This window comes from Balaenoptera ricei, chromosome 10, assembly GCF_028023285.1.
Source record: "Balaenoptera ricei isolate mBalRic1 chromosome 10, mBalRic1.hap2, whole genome shotgun sequence".
Lineage (NCBI taxonomy): Eukaryota > Metazoa > Chordata > Mammalia > Artiodactyla > Balaenopteridae > Balaenoptera > Balaenoptera ricei.
Window position 1 is genome coordinate 60,943,182 of NC_082648.1, and position 21,558 is coordinate 60,964,739.

General features: G+C 40.9%; 1 protein-coding gene across 1 annotated transcript in view; it reads left to right on the forward strand.

Annotated features, from left to right (window-relative positions):
• Positions 1-494: 494 nt before the first annotated feature.
• The window catches only part of TRHDE (thyrotropin releasing hormone degrading enzyme), a 396,268-nt gene continuing 375,204 nt past the window's right edge, over positions 495-21,558 (forward strand). Inside the window, exons 1-2 of the mRNA XM_059936534.1 lie at positions 495-1,399; positions 13,077-13,350. Coding sequence (XP_059792517.1) covers positions 495-1,399; positions 13,077-13,350 — 1,179 coding nt within the window. The remainder of the gene's footprint in view (positions 1,400-13,076; positions 13,351-21,558) is intronic.

The window sequence follows — 21,558 nt, forward strand, 5'->3', positions numbered from 1 at the left end:
GCCGCTGGAGTGGGGAGAGAAAGCGGCAGCCCTAACTTCCTTCTCCATCGCTCCCTGTACTTGCCAGCCGAGGACCCGCGGGAAGGCTCCCGCGGAAAGCCAGGCGAAAGCTCGGCGCAGGGGACTGCGAGCTAGAAGCCGCAGGCGCACAGGGGCGGGGGCAGCACGTGCCCCTGAGCCCGGCGTCCGCCGGAGAAGTAGCGCGCGTTGGGGCGAGCGAGACGCTTTCCAAGTTGGGCGCGTCCCAGAGCTCGCCGCCCCGCGCCTCCGCCGCCCGTGTCCGGAGAGAGGCGGGGCTGATGGGAGGCGCCGAGGTTGCTGTCGCCTACGGCCAGAGCCCGTCTTAAAAGAAGCCGGGCCAGTCTCCCCAGGGTCCCAGCTGGCGTCGCGCCCTCCGCCCGCGTGCGCTCTCTGATGCCTGAGCTGGCGGTGGCCCGGGTGGGCCGCCCGCGGGGGGTGCCGGAGGGGGCGGGGGAGGAGCAGGAGGCGGCGTGATGGCCCTGGACGGCGAGCGGGGGGAACAAGAGGAGGAGAAGAAAAAGAAGAAGAAAAAGAAGAGGAAGAAGAAGAAGGAGGAGGAGGCGGGGGCTAAGAAGAGCAGCTCACCCTTCGCGGCCACGATGGGGGAGAACGACGCCGCGCTGCGGGCCGGCGGCAGGGGCCTTTCGGACCCGTGGGCGGACTCCATGGGGGTGCGACCCCGCACCACCGAGCGCCACATCACTGTGCACAGGCGGCTAGTGTTGGCCTTCGCCGTGTCCATCGTGGCGCTGCTCGCGGTCACCATGCTCGCGGTGCTGCTCAGCTTGCGCTTCGACGAGTGTGGGGCGAGCTTACCGCCCGGCGCCGACGGCGGCCCCGCCGGCTTCCCGGCGCGCGGCGGCAACGAAAGCCTTCCGGGTTCGGCCCGGCGCAACCACCATGCTGGCGGAGACTCCTCGCAGCCCGGGGCAGGCGGGGAGGCCAACCCTGAGACCCCGTCCGCCCGGCCGCCGTCGGAGGAGGCGCGGGAGCCGTGGCAGCCGTGGACTCAGCTGCGCCTGTCGGGCCACCTCAAGCCGCTGCACTACAATCTGATGCTCACCGCCTTCATGGAGAACTTCACCTTTTCCGGGGAGGTCAACGTGGAGATCGCGTGCCGGAACGCCACTCGCTACGTCGTGCTGCACGCCTCCCGTGTGGCGGTCGAGAAGGTGCAGGTGGCCGAGGACCGGGTAGCCGGGGCGGTCCCGGTGGCCGGCTTTTTCCTCTACCCGCCAACCCAGGTCTTGGTGGTGGTGCTGAATAGGACCCTGGACGCGCAGAGGAATTACAATCTGAAGATCATCTACAACGCCTTGATCGAGAACGAGCTCCTGGGCTTCTTCCGCAGCTCCTACGTGCTCCACGGGGAGAGAAGGTACGGAGGGAGGCGGTGCCCGGCACCGCCCCACCCAGCCAGGCTGTTCGAAACCGCCGGGCAGCCGTCCACCCAGGGACCGGGCTAGCTTCGGGTACCCGGCAAGCGAGGGATGGGGGAAGGAAGCGAAGGTGAGGTATGGCCATCACCCAGAACTCTCGGGGTCTCCCAGGTGCCTGGGCTCTCCCTGCGGCCAACTCCACAAACTCACTCACCAGTGCCAAATGCCACTCCTCCTCCAGGCTGGGACCCCCTGCCCCGTCAAAGTTCCTTAGCCAGCCTGGGGCACACAGCAATTTTTTTTTTTTTTTTCTTTTAAAGGGTAGTGTGTAATCTGAGCGACATCGGGCCAGGGTGACATCAAAAGCCTGCCTAGTTACCATCGAGGGAAAATTCGTGAGCCCCAGAGGCAGGGCTAGATCCTCCCCTCCCCCACCATGCCCGTTTCCGGAAGGCACAGAGTATTGGACAGGCTCTGGCTCCATGAAGTTTTACAGAACTGGAAGTTGAGATTCTGGGCAGTAAGAGCCAGTCCCAGTGACAGAGTAAGGGGGGGTGGGTGGTGGTGCTGGCGGCTGCCATGGCCAGTGCCAGCGAGAAATGTTCTTGCCGGTGCTGCCAGCTCTCTCCTAACACAGAGTGACTCCAGTTTGTTCACGAGTTACTGCCTCTGGAAATGACTACAGCGGTGAAAGGGGTCAGTCTCAAATGCCTTGTTAGTGAGTGCCTTTGATGCTTTTTAGATTGGGGCAGTATTCTGTTTCTTCTTATCTTTTTTTTTTTTTTTTGAGAGGCTGTGGGGCTTTCCATCACTTGTTTAGAGCTTAGACTTCAGAGTCCAACAGAACTGGGTTCAAATCTCAGCTGCAACTCTGCTTGTGGTGAAGGCTTGAGGAAGCTGATTAAGCTAAGTCACCAATTCCTGACAATAACAGCCTCTAGTGCTTAATGAGCATCCTGTATTAACTCAGTCTTACAAGAACCCCATGAGATAGATGCTATCAACACTCCCTATTGTACAGATGGGGAAATGGAGGCACCAAGAAGTCGAGTAACTTGTAACATCGTGAGCAAGCAAAGCAGGTTTTAGACTCAGGCAGTTTGGCTGCAGAACCTATACTTTTAGTTTTAACTTGCGGAAATAATAATATCCGCATAGGATTGTTGCAGGTGTCCACGAGTAAATGCATTGAAAAGCCCTTCACTCTGTACTTGGCACATAGAGTGCCCACTCATGTTATGAGTGTCCTGTGGTATAAGCTCTCAAACATGTTGTTGAATGAATAAACAAGTGATTCTTGCTTTTTTGCCCTAGCTCATTGCATTTAAAATAACTTAGATTAATTAAATGGCTGTAGGACCAGGGAATAACCAAAATGAACTTAAAAATGAAATCAACAACCTTAGGAGTGGAGGCAGGTTGGAGATTAGTAATGATGCCACTGGCAGAGCCTCCCCTGTTCTCAAGAGAGTCTCGCAACAGCAGAAAACTTGGGATCAGAGCAGTCCAGGGCTCCTGAGGTCAGCAGGTTTGGCAGTGGAGAGCTGGGACTCAAACTTTGGTTTTCTGATCCCTAGACCAGGGCTTATGATGTCTGGAAACTCTCAGAAGAAGCTGATATAGTATAAGAGGTTAGGGAAATTTCAGTGTGTTATAAGAGAACACAAAAGTGTTAGTATTTATAGAGTCCTGTGGTGTAGCCTCATCTAAATAAATTGTCCAGTGCTTTAGTGGTTGTATGATAATTGAAGTCTCCTATAAGTGAATGTATAAATTATTCACTTTCAAACTCCTAAGATCAGATGTGGATAATTTAAACCCCCTCCCACCACTTTTCTCTGACATATTCTAAAGAATACAGATTAAAAGGATTAAAAAGAAAATCCACGATCATATCAAATTTGGGGGAAAAGCATAGAAGGCAAATTTGTATGTTATGTCAAAATGTCAGTAGTGGGAGTTGCATATCATTACTGATAAATCTTGCTGTGGTGAAATAAATACTTCCAGAAAGTCCTGATTTTTGAGCCATGCCAAAATATATTTGGTGGAACTGAGCTTGTTTTGGTCAGTGCTTTCAAATGAACAGGACTCTTAAAAAGACCAGATGTTCCTGCTTGACCCATAACTGATTTCTTGTACCCTAGTGCATATTTGTATTCAAACTCTCTCGTTCAGTTTTCCCCAAAGATGGTTGAGAGTTTAACCTAGTGCACATGTGGCTAAACTCTGCATCACAATAGTTGTGCAGGATTTGCTGTTTCTGGAGATCCCAGGATGATTTTATTTCTAAACAGCCTCTTAGAGAAAGTACTTGTTCCTCTTTTTTCCCCTTCATTCCAAAAGGCCATAAATGCAAACTCTAAATTTTCATTTGATTATTGATTAAATATCTTGGTCTTTAGTTAGTCAGAATTTTTGCCAATTTATCAGATAATTTCTGGAATGAAAATAAATATTTAATCTGGCAATGGGGTGTCACAATGAGCAACCTGAAATATTTAAAAAGAGCTATACTACCATTCAGTCTATCTTACTTAGTCTATGTGGAAACAACTTGTTAATAATCAATCTGATTCTTTGACTCACTCCTCAGAGGTCTGAGAGATGTAATTTGGGTCAGGCAGGAAAATTAGACTTCACTATGTGCTGTATGTCTTTGACCCTTTGAAGGCTCCCTGGTTTTGTTCTACAGGGAATACTTACCTCTCCTGGTTCCCATATTACAATAAAGGTTGGAAGACAAGCTCCCGGTTAGAACTCAAGGCTTCTCCACTTGAGGCACATCTTTTATTCTCAGTTAATCATTTGGCTAAAGGGAAATTCACCACTTGTTGAATATTGCAAATAAATTCTCTTAAATTTGAAATGCTTACACACAGCAGTAAATTACCTCTGTTAGGCAGAATATATACTCCCTTTTCCCTCAGGCAGGTGGGCAGCAGGCAGACGCGGAGGGTGTGTATTCATGCCGTAATATCCTATAGTAGAACATGCTTGCTTAGAATTAGGCAAAATCTTCATTTACCTGAAGTAATTGCCACTTTGGGGCAGCCAGATGGCGAGCATACCCGTGTTCAAAGTAGGGTACCTTAATTTAGATCCAGATGGCCGGATTGAACGAGGAAATTTACCCAAAGTAAATGAACATTTTATTCACTTTCAAAAGGGAAACTGTTTTTCTGTGACAAACTTTGGGTCTGTGACATGCCACAGTGACAGAAGACAGGATGAAAAAAGGAGGTCTTTTTCTGTCAAGGCTTATTTAGAGAGAAACCATGATCTCCAAGTAAAATGAGAGGATAAAATTGTGGTTCTCAAAGAGAATTGCCAAAAACTCCTTTGCAAAAATCTTGTGGAGAGCATAGAGGATTTTATGGGTAGTCACTGATCATTTGTGGTATTAGCATACATGGTTTGGTGCCTTGTACTTTTTCTGGAGTGAATTAATAATCATGGTATTTAATAAAAACAAGAAAACCACCATGTTGTTTTTATGTTGAAAGCAGCCCCATTTCTCCACTTACTCTGCTGAGGAGATATCTTTACATGAGCAAGTTGGACTAAATGGCTTTTTGCCCTTCTAAAGAGGGCTCTGAACTGAAAAATCTGGGAGAATGGTTTGTTTCTTTGAAAACTTTTTATATGATTCCTTAACGGACTTAGCTCATTGTTTTCTTGTCACTGCACACATAACCATATGGCCAAACTGAGTCCAGTGTTGGATTTTGGTCACAATTCAAAATGCCACCAGTAAACTAAATCTAGAAACTATTGGGGGAAAGAAACTTTTAACCATTTAATAATCACTTATTCAGGGAGGAAAATCCATACAATTGGTGTTTGTCTTGCTGTGCTTTTGATCACCTTGGATAGTAATAAAGTATACCTTATTTATGAAAGAGTTAAATTAATTTGCCTGTATTTTTATTTATTCAAAACAACTCTAAACAGGGCCTATATGCTCTGGATCTCTTTCAAGCAAAGATAGACCTGTGACTGGTTTCCCTGTGTTGGATCTGCATAACATATTTATTTCCTCAAATCAGTTTTTGCCACCGTGTATGTGGATGGGCTTGAGACAACAGTACAGGGCAACAGTTTAGGTTTGCTTGAGGATGATGATGACATTTGGACAATATTTATCTCTTTAAGAATAGGACTCACTTCTTTAAGCATGGCTTTAAAGAATGGTATAAAAAGAGTGAAGAAGAAATAGTCTACCTTTAACACATAAGTGTTTGACAGTCTGTAAAGAAGGGCATCCCTCCGTAACCCAGGCTCATCCTCCTACCCACCAGCCATGATCATCACCTTATCGTCCTTTTAATTCTTTGTGTGTCCTTTACATCCTTTCAAACTTACAGTAGTGGCTGGGTTCTTCCAGAGTTTCTCAAAGACCCATGCAATCCTGCTTTTTGCCACTAGAGAGTGGCTGCTCTCTCCAACAGAATTTTGCTACATAGGATTTGAGAGAATATAAAGATGCAAAACACTTCTTGCCCTTCCTAGTTCTTTGGACAATCTGAAATGATTCACAAACAGGCACAGCTGGATGGTGGTGAGTGGGCTGTGAGAGTGAAATAAGACAAGATCTTACTGAATGGGGCTGAACTGAGGTGGAGGGTCCCAGGCTCCCCTCTCCTGCCCTCCTTGCCTCCAGGTGTGCCTTCTCAGTCTCTGAATAAACGAGGGGCCCCAGGGTTTAAGGAGCTCTGGCAACAGTTGTGCAGGGACAGGGGAGAATGGATTCCTCCCAGTGCAGACCTGTGTTGATTTGCCGGGTGAAGTTTTAGTTTAATTATTCGGATCTTTCCTCATGACTACACACTCAAAAAAAAAAAAAAAAATCATAGGATGGAAAAAGAATGAAGTTGTAAAATTGCCACTGTTGGTTACTTTTTATCTCTTTAAGAATAAGGGAGCCACTTTTAGTTGTGTTGCTGGGTGGAAAGGTTGTGTGTGTGTGTGTGTGTGTGTGTGTGTGTGTGTGTATGTATGTTCAGGGACTCTGCAACCAGACTGCCTCGATTTATGTCTTGACTCTGCCGTTTATTAGCTTTATGACCTTGGCCAAGTTTCCTAAATGTTCTGCATCTGGTATTCTTATCTGGAAAATGGGGATAATGATATCCTCTTTCATGGGGTTATTTGTGAGGATTACATGAGTTAAGTAATAAAGCACTTAGAATGGTGTCTGACAACTGGTAAGCATGTTTGTGGGTATGAAACATGATTATATTGTTACATGACTGGACATCTACTCTTCGAGCTGGTACAAGGTCATTTAGGCTCAATGTTGTTGCCTTAGGTTTCCCCTTACTAGCAAGACAGTGGGAAATGGTCACTGTGGACATCCCTTCCACTGCTGTTTGTTTTGCCCCCCTAAGCAGAGTTCAAAAGATGGGGGAGAGGAAGAAGCAGAGCCCTTCCACAGTGAAGAAGGAAGAGAAGAGAAAGGCTGTGGTATTTCACAGCTAGAGAAACTCCATGCTTGGTCCAGACACTGAGATGGAGAGGGTTGAGGGGGTGGGAAGAGTGTGTGGAACAAAAGGAACTCACAACTCTGATTATGGCCCTGCTCTCTGTCAGCAGTAAGAAAAGAAAAAACCAGCTACCAAAGGGTCAGGAGGGTGCCTTCCTTGTCACTGGAAGCTAGTACAGGAAAAGAAAAGCTCCAAGTACCAAGGGAAAGACACATCAGTCGTTAGATACTGTTTTCAAGACTTTGAGTTCCACCAGTAGTAGTACTTTATAATACTTACATAATACTTTTTCTCTTTCCACTATTAAACAAATGAATCGCAGACACTAGTTTATTTATTCTTATGAAAACCTAATATTATGGCACAGGAAAGTAATTTTAGTGCATTCGTAATACTCTTCATCAATGGTGATCAAGTACTCAGTGCTCATTTTCAATAACAGTATTTAGTGCATAAAAATGAAAACAATTATGAATTTTATGCTCTGTTTTTATAACACGATTATTCACATGTGCACCACTTCCTACATACATTTTGCTGGCATTATTGCATTATGTTTTTAGTTTACTAGAATGGTTATTTAAAAAACAATAGACTACATGCTTGCTTATAGCACTGAATATTCAGCAGGAACACTTCTCTTCTGAAATGGCAAAGTTTTACTGACTCATTGAAGTACATAAAAACACACAGTCTAAACAACGACCCATTTTGGCTTAAAATGTTTTGTCATTGAGTAATAATTTGCATTTTGATTAACAACCTTAACTTTAAATGGGACGTGTAACTTCCATGATCTTGTAACTTTGTTCAGTTTCTGAAAACAGTTGAATAGTAGCTGGATGATCCACTGGATCACTTCTTTCGATCTTGGGAGTTTTTATTACCAATTTTAAACTATTGCAACCGTAGGCAAATTGCAGTTGCAATAGAAGCAGTTTCAAAGAGCATTTTTCACTGTGCTGTATGTGTGGTCTGCATAGATGTGGCCAAAATGGAAACTTCTCAAAAACGCCTTGCCATTTTTGAGGTTCTCTTGGTTTTGGTGGGCTCCGCAATGAAACATGAATCAATCTGAATACTAGCAGTGTTATGCAAATGTTTATTTCTTCTGCATATTTTAACTTTATGAAAAGGCAAACTGAAAATAATGGAACAGAAATTGTATCATATACTGTAATTTGTTGGCAATATCAACCAACGTTAATGCGTTACTTCTGCTGAATCTTATAATGACTTGACACAAGTAGCTTGCCTAGTGAACTTCCACAGAAATAAGAAGAAATCAATTCTCTGTATCCTTAAGAGGCAACATAGAGCTTTAAGCTCTACTTCTTAGCTCAACCAAAATGTCAAATAGACAAGTTGTTAAGAAATCAAGTAATTTATTTTAGATGGAAGAGAATTAAAATACATGTATATTATTCATACTTTTCTAGTTATGCTAAAGTGACATTCTTGGAATAACACTTCCAGGATGTCACTTTTGGAGGTGGAATTTTTTTATGATAATAGAGGGATTCCTTAAAAGATAATAATGATTTTGTTTGAGAAAGCAGGAGAAGAATAGACAACAAAATGCTTTTCCCCATTACCTTCGGCCTCCTGCTGTTTTATTTTACTTCTGGCTGTATTTACATAGGTATTTCACATCCTTACTCTATATTAAAATGTTCTCTATTTTTAATTAATTTTTTGTATTTTTTTCTACCTGGTGTACTGCTACCACCTCAAACTCCACCTCAAATTTGCTCAAAAACCAAACTCATTATTTTCTAATCCAAATCCCTTTCTCTTGAGGTCTCTGGCGTTTTAACCGACGGTAAGCAGGCAAGAAGTCTCACTTCCGCCAATTGAAGGCAACCATAAAATATATGCAGCGAAGACAAGATTATGTTTTTGAAATCCAACAGACACTGTTGCCTGTTGGGGGCACTGAGCCTGAAACTGGCTCTCTTTGTAAGAAAGGAGACTATCAAGGGTGAGAGAGGTGTTCGAGGTAGACGGGCAATACTGGGCTCCGAGAAAATCGGAACCTGGAAGAGAGCAGACAGGGTGCGAACTTAATATGTGAGTCAAAACTTTTTTAAGGGTTTATTTCTGTGCTACCAGTAGTCAATTGGCTCACTTCTCCATCTGTCTGTGACCCTTACGACCCAGGAATTTACGCTTCCTCCTCCATAAAGCCTTCCTTCAGTTCTTAAGACGGGTGGTTCTCAGCGGGGTCAGTTCTGCCTCCCATGGGACATCTGCAATGTCCGGAGACGTTTCGGTTGCCACAACGGGGGAGAGGGGGTGCTACTGGCATCTAGTGGTAGAAGCCAGGAATGCTGCTAAACACAAGATGGCCCCGACAAAGAATAGTTATCCGCCCTCGTATGTCAGTAGTGTCGAGAATTCTACCACTGAATCGCCAATACTTACATTATAAAAATAAAAGTCAGTAGTGCCAAGGTTGAGAAACCTTGCTTTGGAAGATGTAATTTCCTCATGCATTTTCCCTCGCTGTCGTGGCTTTTTGTACGATACCTGTTTAGGCATATGTTTTATTTATTTTATCAGAGTATAAACTCTTTGAGGGAAGGAAGCATATCTAGTTATCGTTTTCTCCCCAGTATTGAACACTCAAAAATGATGACTAAGAGAAGCAAATGCATTATAGATCTCGTAGCAAAAAGCCGTTTAGCAGTAACGTAATTTAATATTTTAAAAACATCTCATCAAATTCAGGGAATATTTTATTTTTAATTTTTGTTCAGTTATAGGATCTCAAGCTTGGAAAAGACCCTAAGTGTAATCTAGTCCAACTGCTCTTCTTTTCCAAGGGGCTTGTTTTGATTTGCTAAATACTGAATTGAAATTCAGTTGCAATCGTCCTCAGGTGCCAGACTGTGAAATTGGTATTTTCTCATTTAGACATTATCAAATATATGCGGCCCTCAGTGCATAGATATATACTGTGTGTAGGAATTCATTAAGAATATTAATTGCAGAAAAAGTCACTAGATGATCTTTATAGTTCCTTTCAACTCTGAGAATTGGCGATTTAAATTGCTAGCCTTACTAACATATTTACTTACTATATGAGGCAAAAAGAGACTTGAGCACAACATGATTCTTCTGCATAAATATTTGGTTTATTAATTTCTCATTAGCCCAGAGATATTTAGATCTTCTACATCTAATAAATTCCTACCCTTTAATTAATACCAAAGACACCTTTGATTTTTTACTTAATGACTAATACATTCTAAGTACAGCCTCTCTGTTGAACTCTTGCAGAACTTTCCCCTAGTATTATTAGTTGTTTCTTATGTATTATATATATTTCCCTTTTCAGGTAGATTGCAAAGACCTTAAGGACAAAAATGGTTATATCTTTAAAAAAAAAAATCCTACCACACACCTAATAGAGTGAAAATCACACATAGCAGACAATATCTATTTGCTCAATGAATGGAATTAGATTTCTCAGATACTTGAAAGTTAAAAGGGAACACTTTTCCTCGTATATTAAATTCCATAGGTTTTTTTAAATAGCCTCAGTAGAGAAATATGAAGCTCAGTGGACATTTTAATAAGAAAGATAAGATTCAAGAACATATGTAAGACAAAAGCACGTGAAAATTGTAAATGGGTGCGCATCTTAATTAAAAGTTACTGACACTCCGTTAAGCAAGAACTATATTACTATCAGTAGAAAATAGGAAAAATATTACCAAGATGCTGGCAAGTTTGGAAAGAAGAACCTTTATTACCAATAGTCAAATTAAAACATTGTTTATAAATTATGGCTAAAGATGAATTTTACTGTTTTTGAGATACAATTACCTTTTACTCAGACACAGAAAATGTGAATTCTAGACCCAGCTTTTCACTAATTGCCTGTGTAACTTTGGATAAATCACTTAACCCTACTGGAACTACTTTTTCATTTTAGGAATTTATGAGAGCTGGACAATTTGTTTCTAAGATTGCTTCCAACTTTAACCTTATATTTTTCTGAAGATTTATAGTTAAAACTTCTTTCCTATACATTACCCCATTTTATCATCTCGACAGTTTTGTAAGGGAGGCCTAGAAAATATTATTTTCCTTCTACTAATGAAAAAATAGACTCAGGTAGTTAAGTGATTTATCCAAGCCTGGCTTGCAGCAGCCCTGTACTATTTCAAGATAATTCTCAATTCCCCTCTCTCAGAGTAAATATACAATTAATCTTTAAAATGTCTTATTTTTCTCTGTTTCAAAACTAAACTTTTAAAAAGTAAGCCCTCAATAATGCATGTAAGCTTCATAATTTTAAAAAAGTATAAACATTTACATTTCATGGTTTGAGCCAGGGGTAGCCAGTAAGATTCAATACACATGTCAACACCTACTGATTGGTAGTAACTGCCTGAAGTGCTATGCTGAGAATAATTTTAAGGCCAAGTTTTGGCTCAGCGGGAGAGTGTGCCATGTGAGATTAACCATGAACACTGTGAATGATGGAGAGGGGAGGGGTGGCAGAACTACTATGGGGGAAAGAGCCTTTTAAAGAAATGACTTGTAGCACTCAGTAATGTTTTATGAAGGGTCTGTTATTGACTTATGTCCAGTTTTAACTAGTATTATTTTAAAAGTTTAATTAGTTTATGTCATGAATGTTTTCATAAGTAATGGCCCCATTTTTAAGTTAAAAGTGTGTCCTTCTTCAAGTACTTAGTCTGAGTGTTTTGATTTGTAACCATAACAGTGAAAGAATGTAGAGGGCGCTTCTGGAGTTTTAATGAGATGCAACTTTGCAGCTTGATCTGAAAACGTGAGGGCATTAAATATTATATATGTGTATATATATGTGCACACATTGATGTATTTATTATATAGATATTTATTATGTTAATTTACTTTATTATATTAACATATAATAACATGTAATTTATATAGTAAATATATATTATGAGTGGTAAAAACCAATGGTGTCTGGATTATTCTATGTAAATGTATATTATAGCACTTCAAGAAAGGTTGAAGATATTGTCAATCAGTGGCTGCTGCTTATTAACTGCCTTCTGGGTGCTGTTCATCTATTCACAGTGATGGGTGCTTTACATCCCCTTTTCCATTCTACTAAGCTTTACAATGCTTTTTAAGTTAGGCATGATTATTTCCTTTTAAGCAATGAACATGTACACCTTAGGGAAATTTAGTAATCATCCAAGATGATACGGCTAAGAAATGTTGTGGAGCCAGAATGCAGACCAAGTTTTGTCAGATTTCAAAATCCTTTTCTTAACAAAATCAGGCCATGTCTTACTGAGATTTGAGGACGTAGATGTTTCTCAATGATGGTCTATGCCCTACTTGTATCTGATGACAAGTTTTGGATTTTGATTTCATTGTCTTTACTGGTTGTACAGTTTCAGAGAGGAGACTGAGGCATACCAAAAAGGAGAACCATTATTTTCCAATACTTGCCCATATGATGATGAGTTGTTTTTCTGTAAAGTGTAATATTTTGTCTAATAAGCATGGCTCTGGGTTTAGAGAATTTCCTTTAGTTGAGAGCACAGTTCCCTGAAGAATTTTCATTGTTGGGGAAATATGTATGAAGTATGCTTCCATGCTATTCATGCACTTAAGTTTGATTCAGAAAAAAACTGTCTCGTAATTTGACTAAAGCATATTATTTTATTTTATTTATTTATTTATTTATTTATTTAAAATCACACCCCCCCTGTTTTAATCTGTCCCTCTGCCCGTCTGTCCATCCTCCACTGTTTTGTTTTTTTTTTTAAAGTAGAGGGAAGGATTATTTATTTATTTATTTACTTATTTATTGGCTGTGCTGGGTCTTTGTTTCTGTGCGAGGGCTTTCTCTAGTTGCGGCAAGCGGGGGCCACTCTTCATCATGGTGTGCGGGCCTTTCACTATCGCGGCCTCTCTTGTTGCTGGGCACAGGCTCCAGGGGCACAGGCTCCAGATTCACAGGCTCAGTAGTTGTGGCTCACGGGCCCAGTTGCTCCGCGGCATGTGGGATCTTCCCAATCCAGGGCTCGAACCCGTGTCCCCTGCATTGGCAGGCAGATTCTCAGCCACTGCGCCACGAGGGAAGCCCCATATTATTTTATAAGCAGAAGCATATAAAGTGGTTATAACTTAACTCAAGCCACAAATGTAATTGAGAATGTCATTTTCTTTTTTCCAGGTTCCTTGGTGTTACTCAGTTTTCGCCTACACATGCCAGAAAGGCATTTCCTTGTTTTGATGAGCCAATCTACAAGGCTACTTTCAAAATCAGCATCAAGCATCAAGCAACCTATTTATCTTTATCCAATATGCCGGTGGAAACTTCTGTGTTTGAGGAAGATGGATGGGTTACGGATCACTTTTCACAGACCCCTCTCATGTCCACGTATTATTTAGCCTGGGCAATTTGCAACTTCACATACAGAGAAACTACCACCAAGACTGGAGTTGTAGTAAGTATTTCAAGCTTAATGTTGTTTCTGGATAATGTACACTGATTTCTGGATTAACAATGAATCATTTCTATTCTCTTCACAACTTACATAGCTGAATTCTTTCCTTAATCCTTGGAAGGAAAATTATCTTCCTGATTTCAGAGTCAGAGAGGAGCTTCTCTTCTATACCCAGCCCTCTTATTACCTTAATCACCTCCCCACCCCTGCCATTCCTGTCCTTCTTCATCGCCTGAGTATCTCTGGAACAGCTATTGTCTGTTATGGGAAATTGCCTCTTTTTATTTATATGATGGTAAAGCTTCTTTTTACTGTAAAATATTTCAAATATACAGAAAATGTGGAGAATAATATAATAAACTTCTACTAGCCAGCTGTATAGAATCTAAACATTTTACCATCTTTGCTCCAGTCTAATTTATTTTTTGAGAAAGTAAAACATATTGGATAGAGTTGAAGCCCTCTGTGGACACCTGCCTGATCTCATTGCCTTGCCTCCTACCTCCTCCTGCCTTGCCCTGAATTTGGATTTTGCTATTTCCATGCACCTTATCACACAATTATTAAGTATATTATTAATTATTAAGTATAAATCTATTTACAATACATTCCATGCTTTAAAATTTCATATAAGTGGTTTTATATTATAGATATCATTCTGCAACTTTATTTTATTTTATTTTTTGCTTAAAATTTTGTTTTTGTGGTTTACCTGAATAGAATGGTTGAGTGAATATATCAAAATTTGTCATCCTCCTATAAATGAACATTTTAATTTTTTTCTGATTTTCATTGATTAACAACAATGCTCAGTGAACATTTTTGTACATAAGTTCTTCTGCTAGTGTGCTAGACTTTCTGTAAGGTACGAAGCTTCTCTTAGCCCATAGCACACAAGTGTATAGAAATATGTACTTAGAGAAGGGTGATATAAGGGAAGCCTAGAGAATTCACTCTCTGTATTAAATTTATAACAAGAATCAGTTGGATTCTTTAGGATCATTACCATTTGTAACAGCATGGTGTTCTAGGCACTCTTTACATGCTACTGTATTGCGTTAGTCAGATTAAGTCAGGTCATTGCCTCTTAAGAACTTTTTCCTCATTTCAATGGCCTACACAATAAATATGCATTTATTTTAATTTTCATGTCAACCCTAAAGCAAGGTATTATAATTCTATTTTTCCAAGTGAATAAAGTAAATTTAGATTTAAAGAGATGAAATAACTTTACCAGAGTAAGAAGTAAGCAAGTGGTAGGGCTGCAAGAAAATCTTCTATTGGTCTGATCCCAAATTTGGGGCTCTACTCACCCTGCCCCCCTCCCCATGCCCTAGGAGCTCTGTTTCACCATTTCACCTGTGCATCGATATGAGAATTCAGGTAATGATTCTGTCCATCCGGTGGCCATCGTATTTGGTGTTGCTCAAACATAACAGAAGAAGTGTACAGAAATCTATATTCTTATTCTGTAGGAAGTTCATAGCTCCATAACAGCCTAAATATTGAATAATGGGTTTGGCTAAATAAATTTTTCTCACCGTTACTTTCAATTTAAATCACTGTGGAACCCATTTAAAAAATAAAATCTGCCTGCATACAAAATTAATGCCATTATTAAAGAACTGTGTATAGTGAATTAATCTACATAATCATTAAAACAGTACCTTAAATGCTGGCTGTAGAAGGCTAGAAAAAAGATATTTTACTCTTTTGGACTTATTTAGTATGTTGAATTCCTCTGATGTTTGTTGATGTCTCCTAGGGATACTTCAAGGCTATACATGTTGGACCATACACAGAAAAGGAATACTAAGACATATTCCCTTTTACATCTTCAAAAGTTGATGACTGACTACTTGATGTGGGTCTGTTAGGAGCATAGGATACATTGGAAGTGTTTTTCCTAATATGATTTCTTTAAAATATCCTAAAACTATTCTCAGCTGTACACAATTCTGCTTGTTGCTAAGTGATCCATATTTAAAACCAGATACACTCTAATTATTTAGATGTAACTTTTATTAGAGTTAAGAATTCAAGTAATTAGTAAACATTAAAAAATTCCTACTTATTTTTATGTAGAAAAGATAAAACATGCTACCAGAGAACATTGAAAGGTCAACTGAAATAAAAATTTGCTCTACAATCTAAAAATACTAAGAATAGTAAAAAGGAAAACAAAATTGCTGTTGGGAACCCTTGTTTATCAACTGTGGAACTAAAGTATAAAACCTGGTTTTCTGGGGAGACCTTCAAGTTGGCGGAGGAGTAAGACATGGAGATCACCTTCCTCCCCACAAATACATCAGAAATAACGTCTACATGTGAAACAACTCCTACAGAACACCTACTGAACACTGGCAGAAGACCTCAGACTTCCCAAAAGGCAAGAAACTCCCCATGTACCTGGGTAGAGCAAAAGAAAAAAGAAAAAAACAGAGCCAAAGAATAAGGATGGGACCTGCACCAGTGGGAGGGAGCTGTGAAGGAGGAAAGGTTTCCACACACTAGGAAGGTCCTTCACGGGCAGAGATGGCGGGTAGCAGGGGTGAAGATTTGGAGCCACAGAGGAGAGCGCAGCAACAGGGGTGCAGCAAAGTGGAGAGATTCCCGCACAGAGGATTGGTGCTGACCAGCACTCACCAGCCTGTGAGGCTTGTCTGTTCACCCACCGGGACAGGTGGGGGCTGGGAGCTGAAGCTCAGGCTTCGGAGGTCAGATCCCTGGGAGAGGACTGGGGTTGGCTGTGTGAACACAGCCTGAAGGGGGCTAGTGCACCACAGCTAGCCGGGAGGGAGTGTGGGAAAAAGTTTGGACCTGCCTAAGAGGCAAGAGACCATTGTTTCGGGATGCACAAGGAGAGGGGATTCAGAGCACCGCCTAAACGAGCTTCAGACATGGGCGCAAGCCACGGCTATCAGCACAGACACCAGAGACCAGCATGAGATGCTAAGGCTGCTGCTGTAGCCACCAAGAAGCCTGTGTGCAAGCACAGGTCACTATCCACACCTCCCCTCCTGGGAGCCTGTGCAGCCCTCCACTGCCAGGGTCCCGTGATCCAGGGACAACTTCCCTGGGAGAACACACGGCGCACCTCATGCTTTTGCAATGTCATGCTGGCCTCTGCCGCCACAGGCTCGCCCCGGGTCCGTACCCCTCCCGCCCCCCCAGCCTGAGTGAGCCGGAGCCTCCTAATCAGCTGCTCCTTTAACCCCGTCCTGTCTGAGGGAAGAACAGATGCCCTCAGGCGACCTACATGCAGAGGCGGGGCCAAATCTAAAGCTGAACCCCAGGAGCTGTGCGAACAAAGAGGAGAAAGGGAAATGTCTCCCAGCAGCCTCAGGAGCAGCGGATTAAATCTCCACAATCAACTTGATGTACCCTGCATCTGTGGAATACCTGAATAGATGACGAATCATCCCAAAATTGAGGCGGTGGACTTTGGGAGCAACTGTACACTTGGGGTTAACTTTCTGCATCTAATTTGTTTCTGGTTTCATGTTTATATTAGTTTAGTATTTAGAGTTTATTATCATTGGTAGATTTATTTATTGATTTCGTTGCTCTTTTTTTTATAGATATATATATGTTTTCCTTTTTCTCTTTTTCTGAGTGTGTATGTGTATGCTTCTTTGTGTGATTTTGCCTTTATAGCTTTGCTTTTACCATTTGTCCTAGCATTCTGTCTTTCTGTTTTTTTCTTTCTTTCTTTTCTTTTATTACGTTTTACTTTTTTTTATTTTTAATATTTTTTTTAAATTTTAATTATTTTATTTTATTTATTTTTCTTTCTTTTTTTCTTTTTTTCTCCCTTTTCTTCTGAGCCATGTGGCTGACAGGGTCTTGGTGCTCCAGCTGGGTGTCAGGCCTGTGCCTCTGAGGTGGGAGAGCTGAGTTCAGGACATTGGTCCACCAGAGACCTCCCGGCTCCAGGTAATATCAAACAGCAAAAGCTCTCCCAGAGGTCTCCATCTCAACACTGAGACCCAGCTCCCCTCAATGACCAGCAAGATACAGTGCTGGACACCCTATGCCAAACAACATGCAAGACAGGAACACAACCCCACTCATTAGCAGAGAGGCTGCTTAAAATCATAATGTGGTTACAGACACCCCAAAACACACCACCGGCCGTGGTCCTTCCCACCAGAAAGACAACATCCAACCTCATCCACCAAAACACAGGCACCAGTCCCCTCCACAAGGAAGCCTACACAACCTACTGAACCAACCTTAGCCACTGGGGGCAGACACCAAAAACAATGGGAACCACGAACCTGCAGCCTGCAAAAAGGAGACCCCAAACACAGTAATTTAAGCAAAATGAGAAGACAGAGAAACACACAGCAGATGAAGGAGCAAGGCAGTGACCCACCAGACCAAACAAATGAAGAGGAAATAGGCAGTCTACCTGAAAAAGAATTCAGAGTAATGAGAGTAAAGATGATCCAAAATCTTGGAAATAGAATGGAGAAAATACAAGAAACGTTTAACAAGGACCTAGAAGAACTAAAGAGCAAACAAACAATGATGAACAACACAATAAATGAAATGTAAAATTCTCTAAAAGGAATCAATAGCAGAATAACTGAGGCAGAATAATGGAAATGTGACCTGGAAGATAAAATAATGGAAATAACTACCACAGAACAAAATAAAGAAAAAAGAATGTAAAGAGTTGAGGACAGTCTCAGAGACCTCTGGGACAACATTAAATGCACCAACATTTGAATTATAGGGGTCCCAGAAGAAGAAGAGAAAAAGAAAGGGTCTGAGAACATATTTGAAGAGATTATAGTTGAAAACTTCCCTAATATGGGAAAGGAAATAGTCAATTAAGTCCAGGAAGCACAGAGAATCCCATACAGGATAAATCCAAGGAGAAACACGCCAAGACACATATTAATCAAACTATCAAAAATTAAAGACAAAGAAAAAATATTAAAAGCAGCAAAGGAAAAACAACAAATAATATACAAAGGAATCCCCATAAGGTTAACAGCTGATCTTTCAGCAGAACCTCTGCAAGCCAGAAGGGAGTGGCAGGACATATTGAAAGTGATGAAAGGGAAAACCCTACAACCAAGATTACTCTACCCAGCAAGGATCTCATTCAGATTTGATGGAGAAATTAAAACCTTTACAGACAAGCAAAAGCTAAGAGAATTCAGCACCACCAAACCAGCTTTACAACAAATGCTAAAGGAACTTCTTGAGGCAGGAAACAGAAGAGAAGGAAAGGACCCACAATAACGAACCCGAAACAATTAAGAAAATGGTAATAGGAACATACATATCGATAATTACCTTCAATGTAAATGGATTAAATGCTCCAACCAAAAGACACAGACTGGCTAAATGGATATAAAAACAAGACCCATATATATGCTGTCTACAAGAGACCCACTTCAGACCTAGAGACACATACAGACTGAAAGTGAGGGGATGGAAAAAGATATTCCATGCAAATGGAAATCAAAAGACAGCTGGAGTAGCAATTCTTATATCAGGCAAAATAGACTTTACAGTTTGTCTCATATGATCATCTCAGTAGATGCAGAGAAAGCTTTCGACAAAATTCAACACCCATTTATGATAAAAACCCTCCAGAAAGTAGACATAGAGGGAACTTACCTCAACAATATAAAGGCCATATATGACAAACCCATAGCCAACATCATTCTCAATGATGGAAAACTGAAACCATTTCCACTAAGATCAGGAACAAGACAAGGTTCTCCACTCTCACCAGTATTATTCAACATAGTTTTGGAAGTTTTAGCCACAGCAGTCACAGAAGAAAAAGAAATAAAAGGAATCCAAATCAGAAAAGAAGAAGTAAAGCTGTCTCTGTTTGCAGATGACATGATACTATACATAGAGTATCCTAAAGATGCTACCAGAAAACTACTAGAGCTAATCAATGAATTTGGTAAAGTAGTAGGGTACAAAATTAATGCACAGAAATCTCTTGCATTCCTGTACACTAATGATGAAAAATCTGAAAGAGAAATTAAGGAAACACTCTCATTTACCATTGCAGCAAAAACAATGAAATACCTAGGAATAAACCTACTTAAGGAGACAAAAGACCTGTATGCAGAAAACTGTAAGACACTGATGAAAGAAATTAAAGATGATACAAATAGATGGAGAGATACACCACGTTCTTGGATTGGAAGAATCAACCTTGTGAAAATGACTATACTACCCGAAGCAATCTACAGATTCAGTGCTATCCCTATCAAACTACCAATGGCATTTTTCACAGAACTAGAACACAAAATTTCACAGTTTGTATGGAAATACAAAAGACCCCAAATAGCCAAAACAATCTTGAGAAAGAAAAACGGAGCTGGAGGAATCAGGCTCCCTGACTTCAGACTATACTACAAGCTACAGTAATCAAGACAGAATGATACTGGCACAAAAATAGAAATATAGATCAATGGAACAGGATAGAAGGCCCAGAGATAAACCCACGCATGTATGGTCACCTTATTTTTGATAAAGGAGGCAAGAATATACAGTGGAGAAAAGACAGCCTCTTCAATAAGTGGTGCTGGGAAAACTGGACAGCTACATGTAAAAGAATGAAATTAGAACACTCCCTAACACCATACACAAAAGTAAACTCAAAATGGATTAAAGACCTAAATGTAAGGCCATACACTATAAAACTCTTAGAGGAAAACATAGGCAGAACACTCTATGACATAAATCACAGCAAGATCCTTTTTGACCCACCTCCTAGAGAAGTGGAACTAAAAATGAAAATAAACAAATGAGACCTAATGAACCTCACAAGCTTTTGCACAGCAAAGGAAACCATAAACAAGATGAAATGACAACCCTCAGAATGGAAGAAAATATTTGCAAATGAAGCAACTGACAAGGGATTAATCTCCAGAATATACAAGCAGCTCATGCAGCTCAATATCAAAAAAAAAAAAAAAAACCCAATCCAAAAATGGGCAGAAAACCTAAACAGACATTTCTTCAGAGAAGATACACAGATTGCCAACAAACACATGAAAGGATGCTCAACATCACTAATCACTAGAGAAATGCAAATCAAAACTACACTGAGGTATCACCTCACACCAGTCAGAATGGCCATAATCAAAAAATCTACAAAAATCTACAAACAATGCTGGAGAGGGTGTGGAGAAAAGGGAACTCTCTTGCACTCTTGTTGGGAATGTAAATTGGTACAGCCACTATGGAGAACAGTATGGAGGTTCCTTAAAAAACTGAAAATAGAACTACCATATCACTACTAGGCATATACCCTGAGAAAACCATAATTCAAAAAGAGTCATGTACCAAAATGTTCATGGCAGCTCTATTTACAATAGCCAGGACATGGAAGCAACCTAAATGTCCATCAACAGATGAATGGATAAAGAAGATGTGGCACATATGTACAATGGAATATTATTCAGCCATAAAAAGAAATGAAATGGAGGTATTTGTAGTGAGGTGGATGGAGTTAGAGTCTGTCATACAGAGTGAAGTAAGTCAGAAAGAGAAAATCAAATACTGTATGCTAACACATATATATGGAATCTAAAAAAAATTTAAAAAAAGGTTCTGAAGAACCTAGGGGCAGGACAGGAATAAAGACGCAGACGTAGAGAATGGACTTGAGGACACTGGGAGGCGAAAGTTAACCTGGGACGAAGTGAGAGAGTGGCATGGACATATATACACTACCAAATGTAAAATAGATAGCTAGTGGGAAGCAGCCACATAGCACAGGGAGATCAGCTCGGTGCTTTGTGACCACCTAGAGGGGTGGGATAGGGAAATGGGAGGGAGATGCAAGAGGGAGGAGATATGGGGATATATGTATATGTATAGCTGATTCGCTTTGTTATAAAGCAGAAACTAACACACCATTGTAAAGCAATTATACTCCAATAAAGATGTTAAAAAATCCAAAAACAAAAACCTGGTTTTCTTTTTTTTTTGTCACCCCTTGGAAATTCAATCCATTTTCTTTTTATTGTCATTCCTCTTTATTACTGAGAACACATGGGAATGACATTTCTGAACTCTTAACATCTGAAAGGAATTGAAATTTAGCTTTAGAATCTTGGGTGTGGGATGGTTATATGAAGTCCAGGTGATCATTTTGGATGAAATGATCCAAATGATTTCATCCATTTCAGGTGAAATCCAAGCCTGTAGACATGTTTTGTT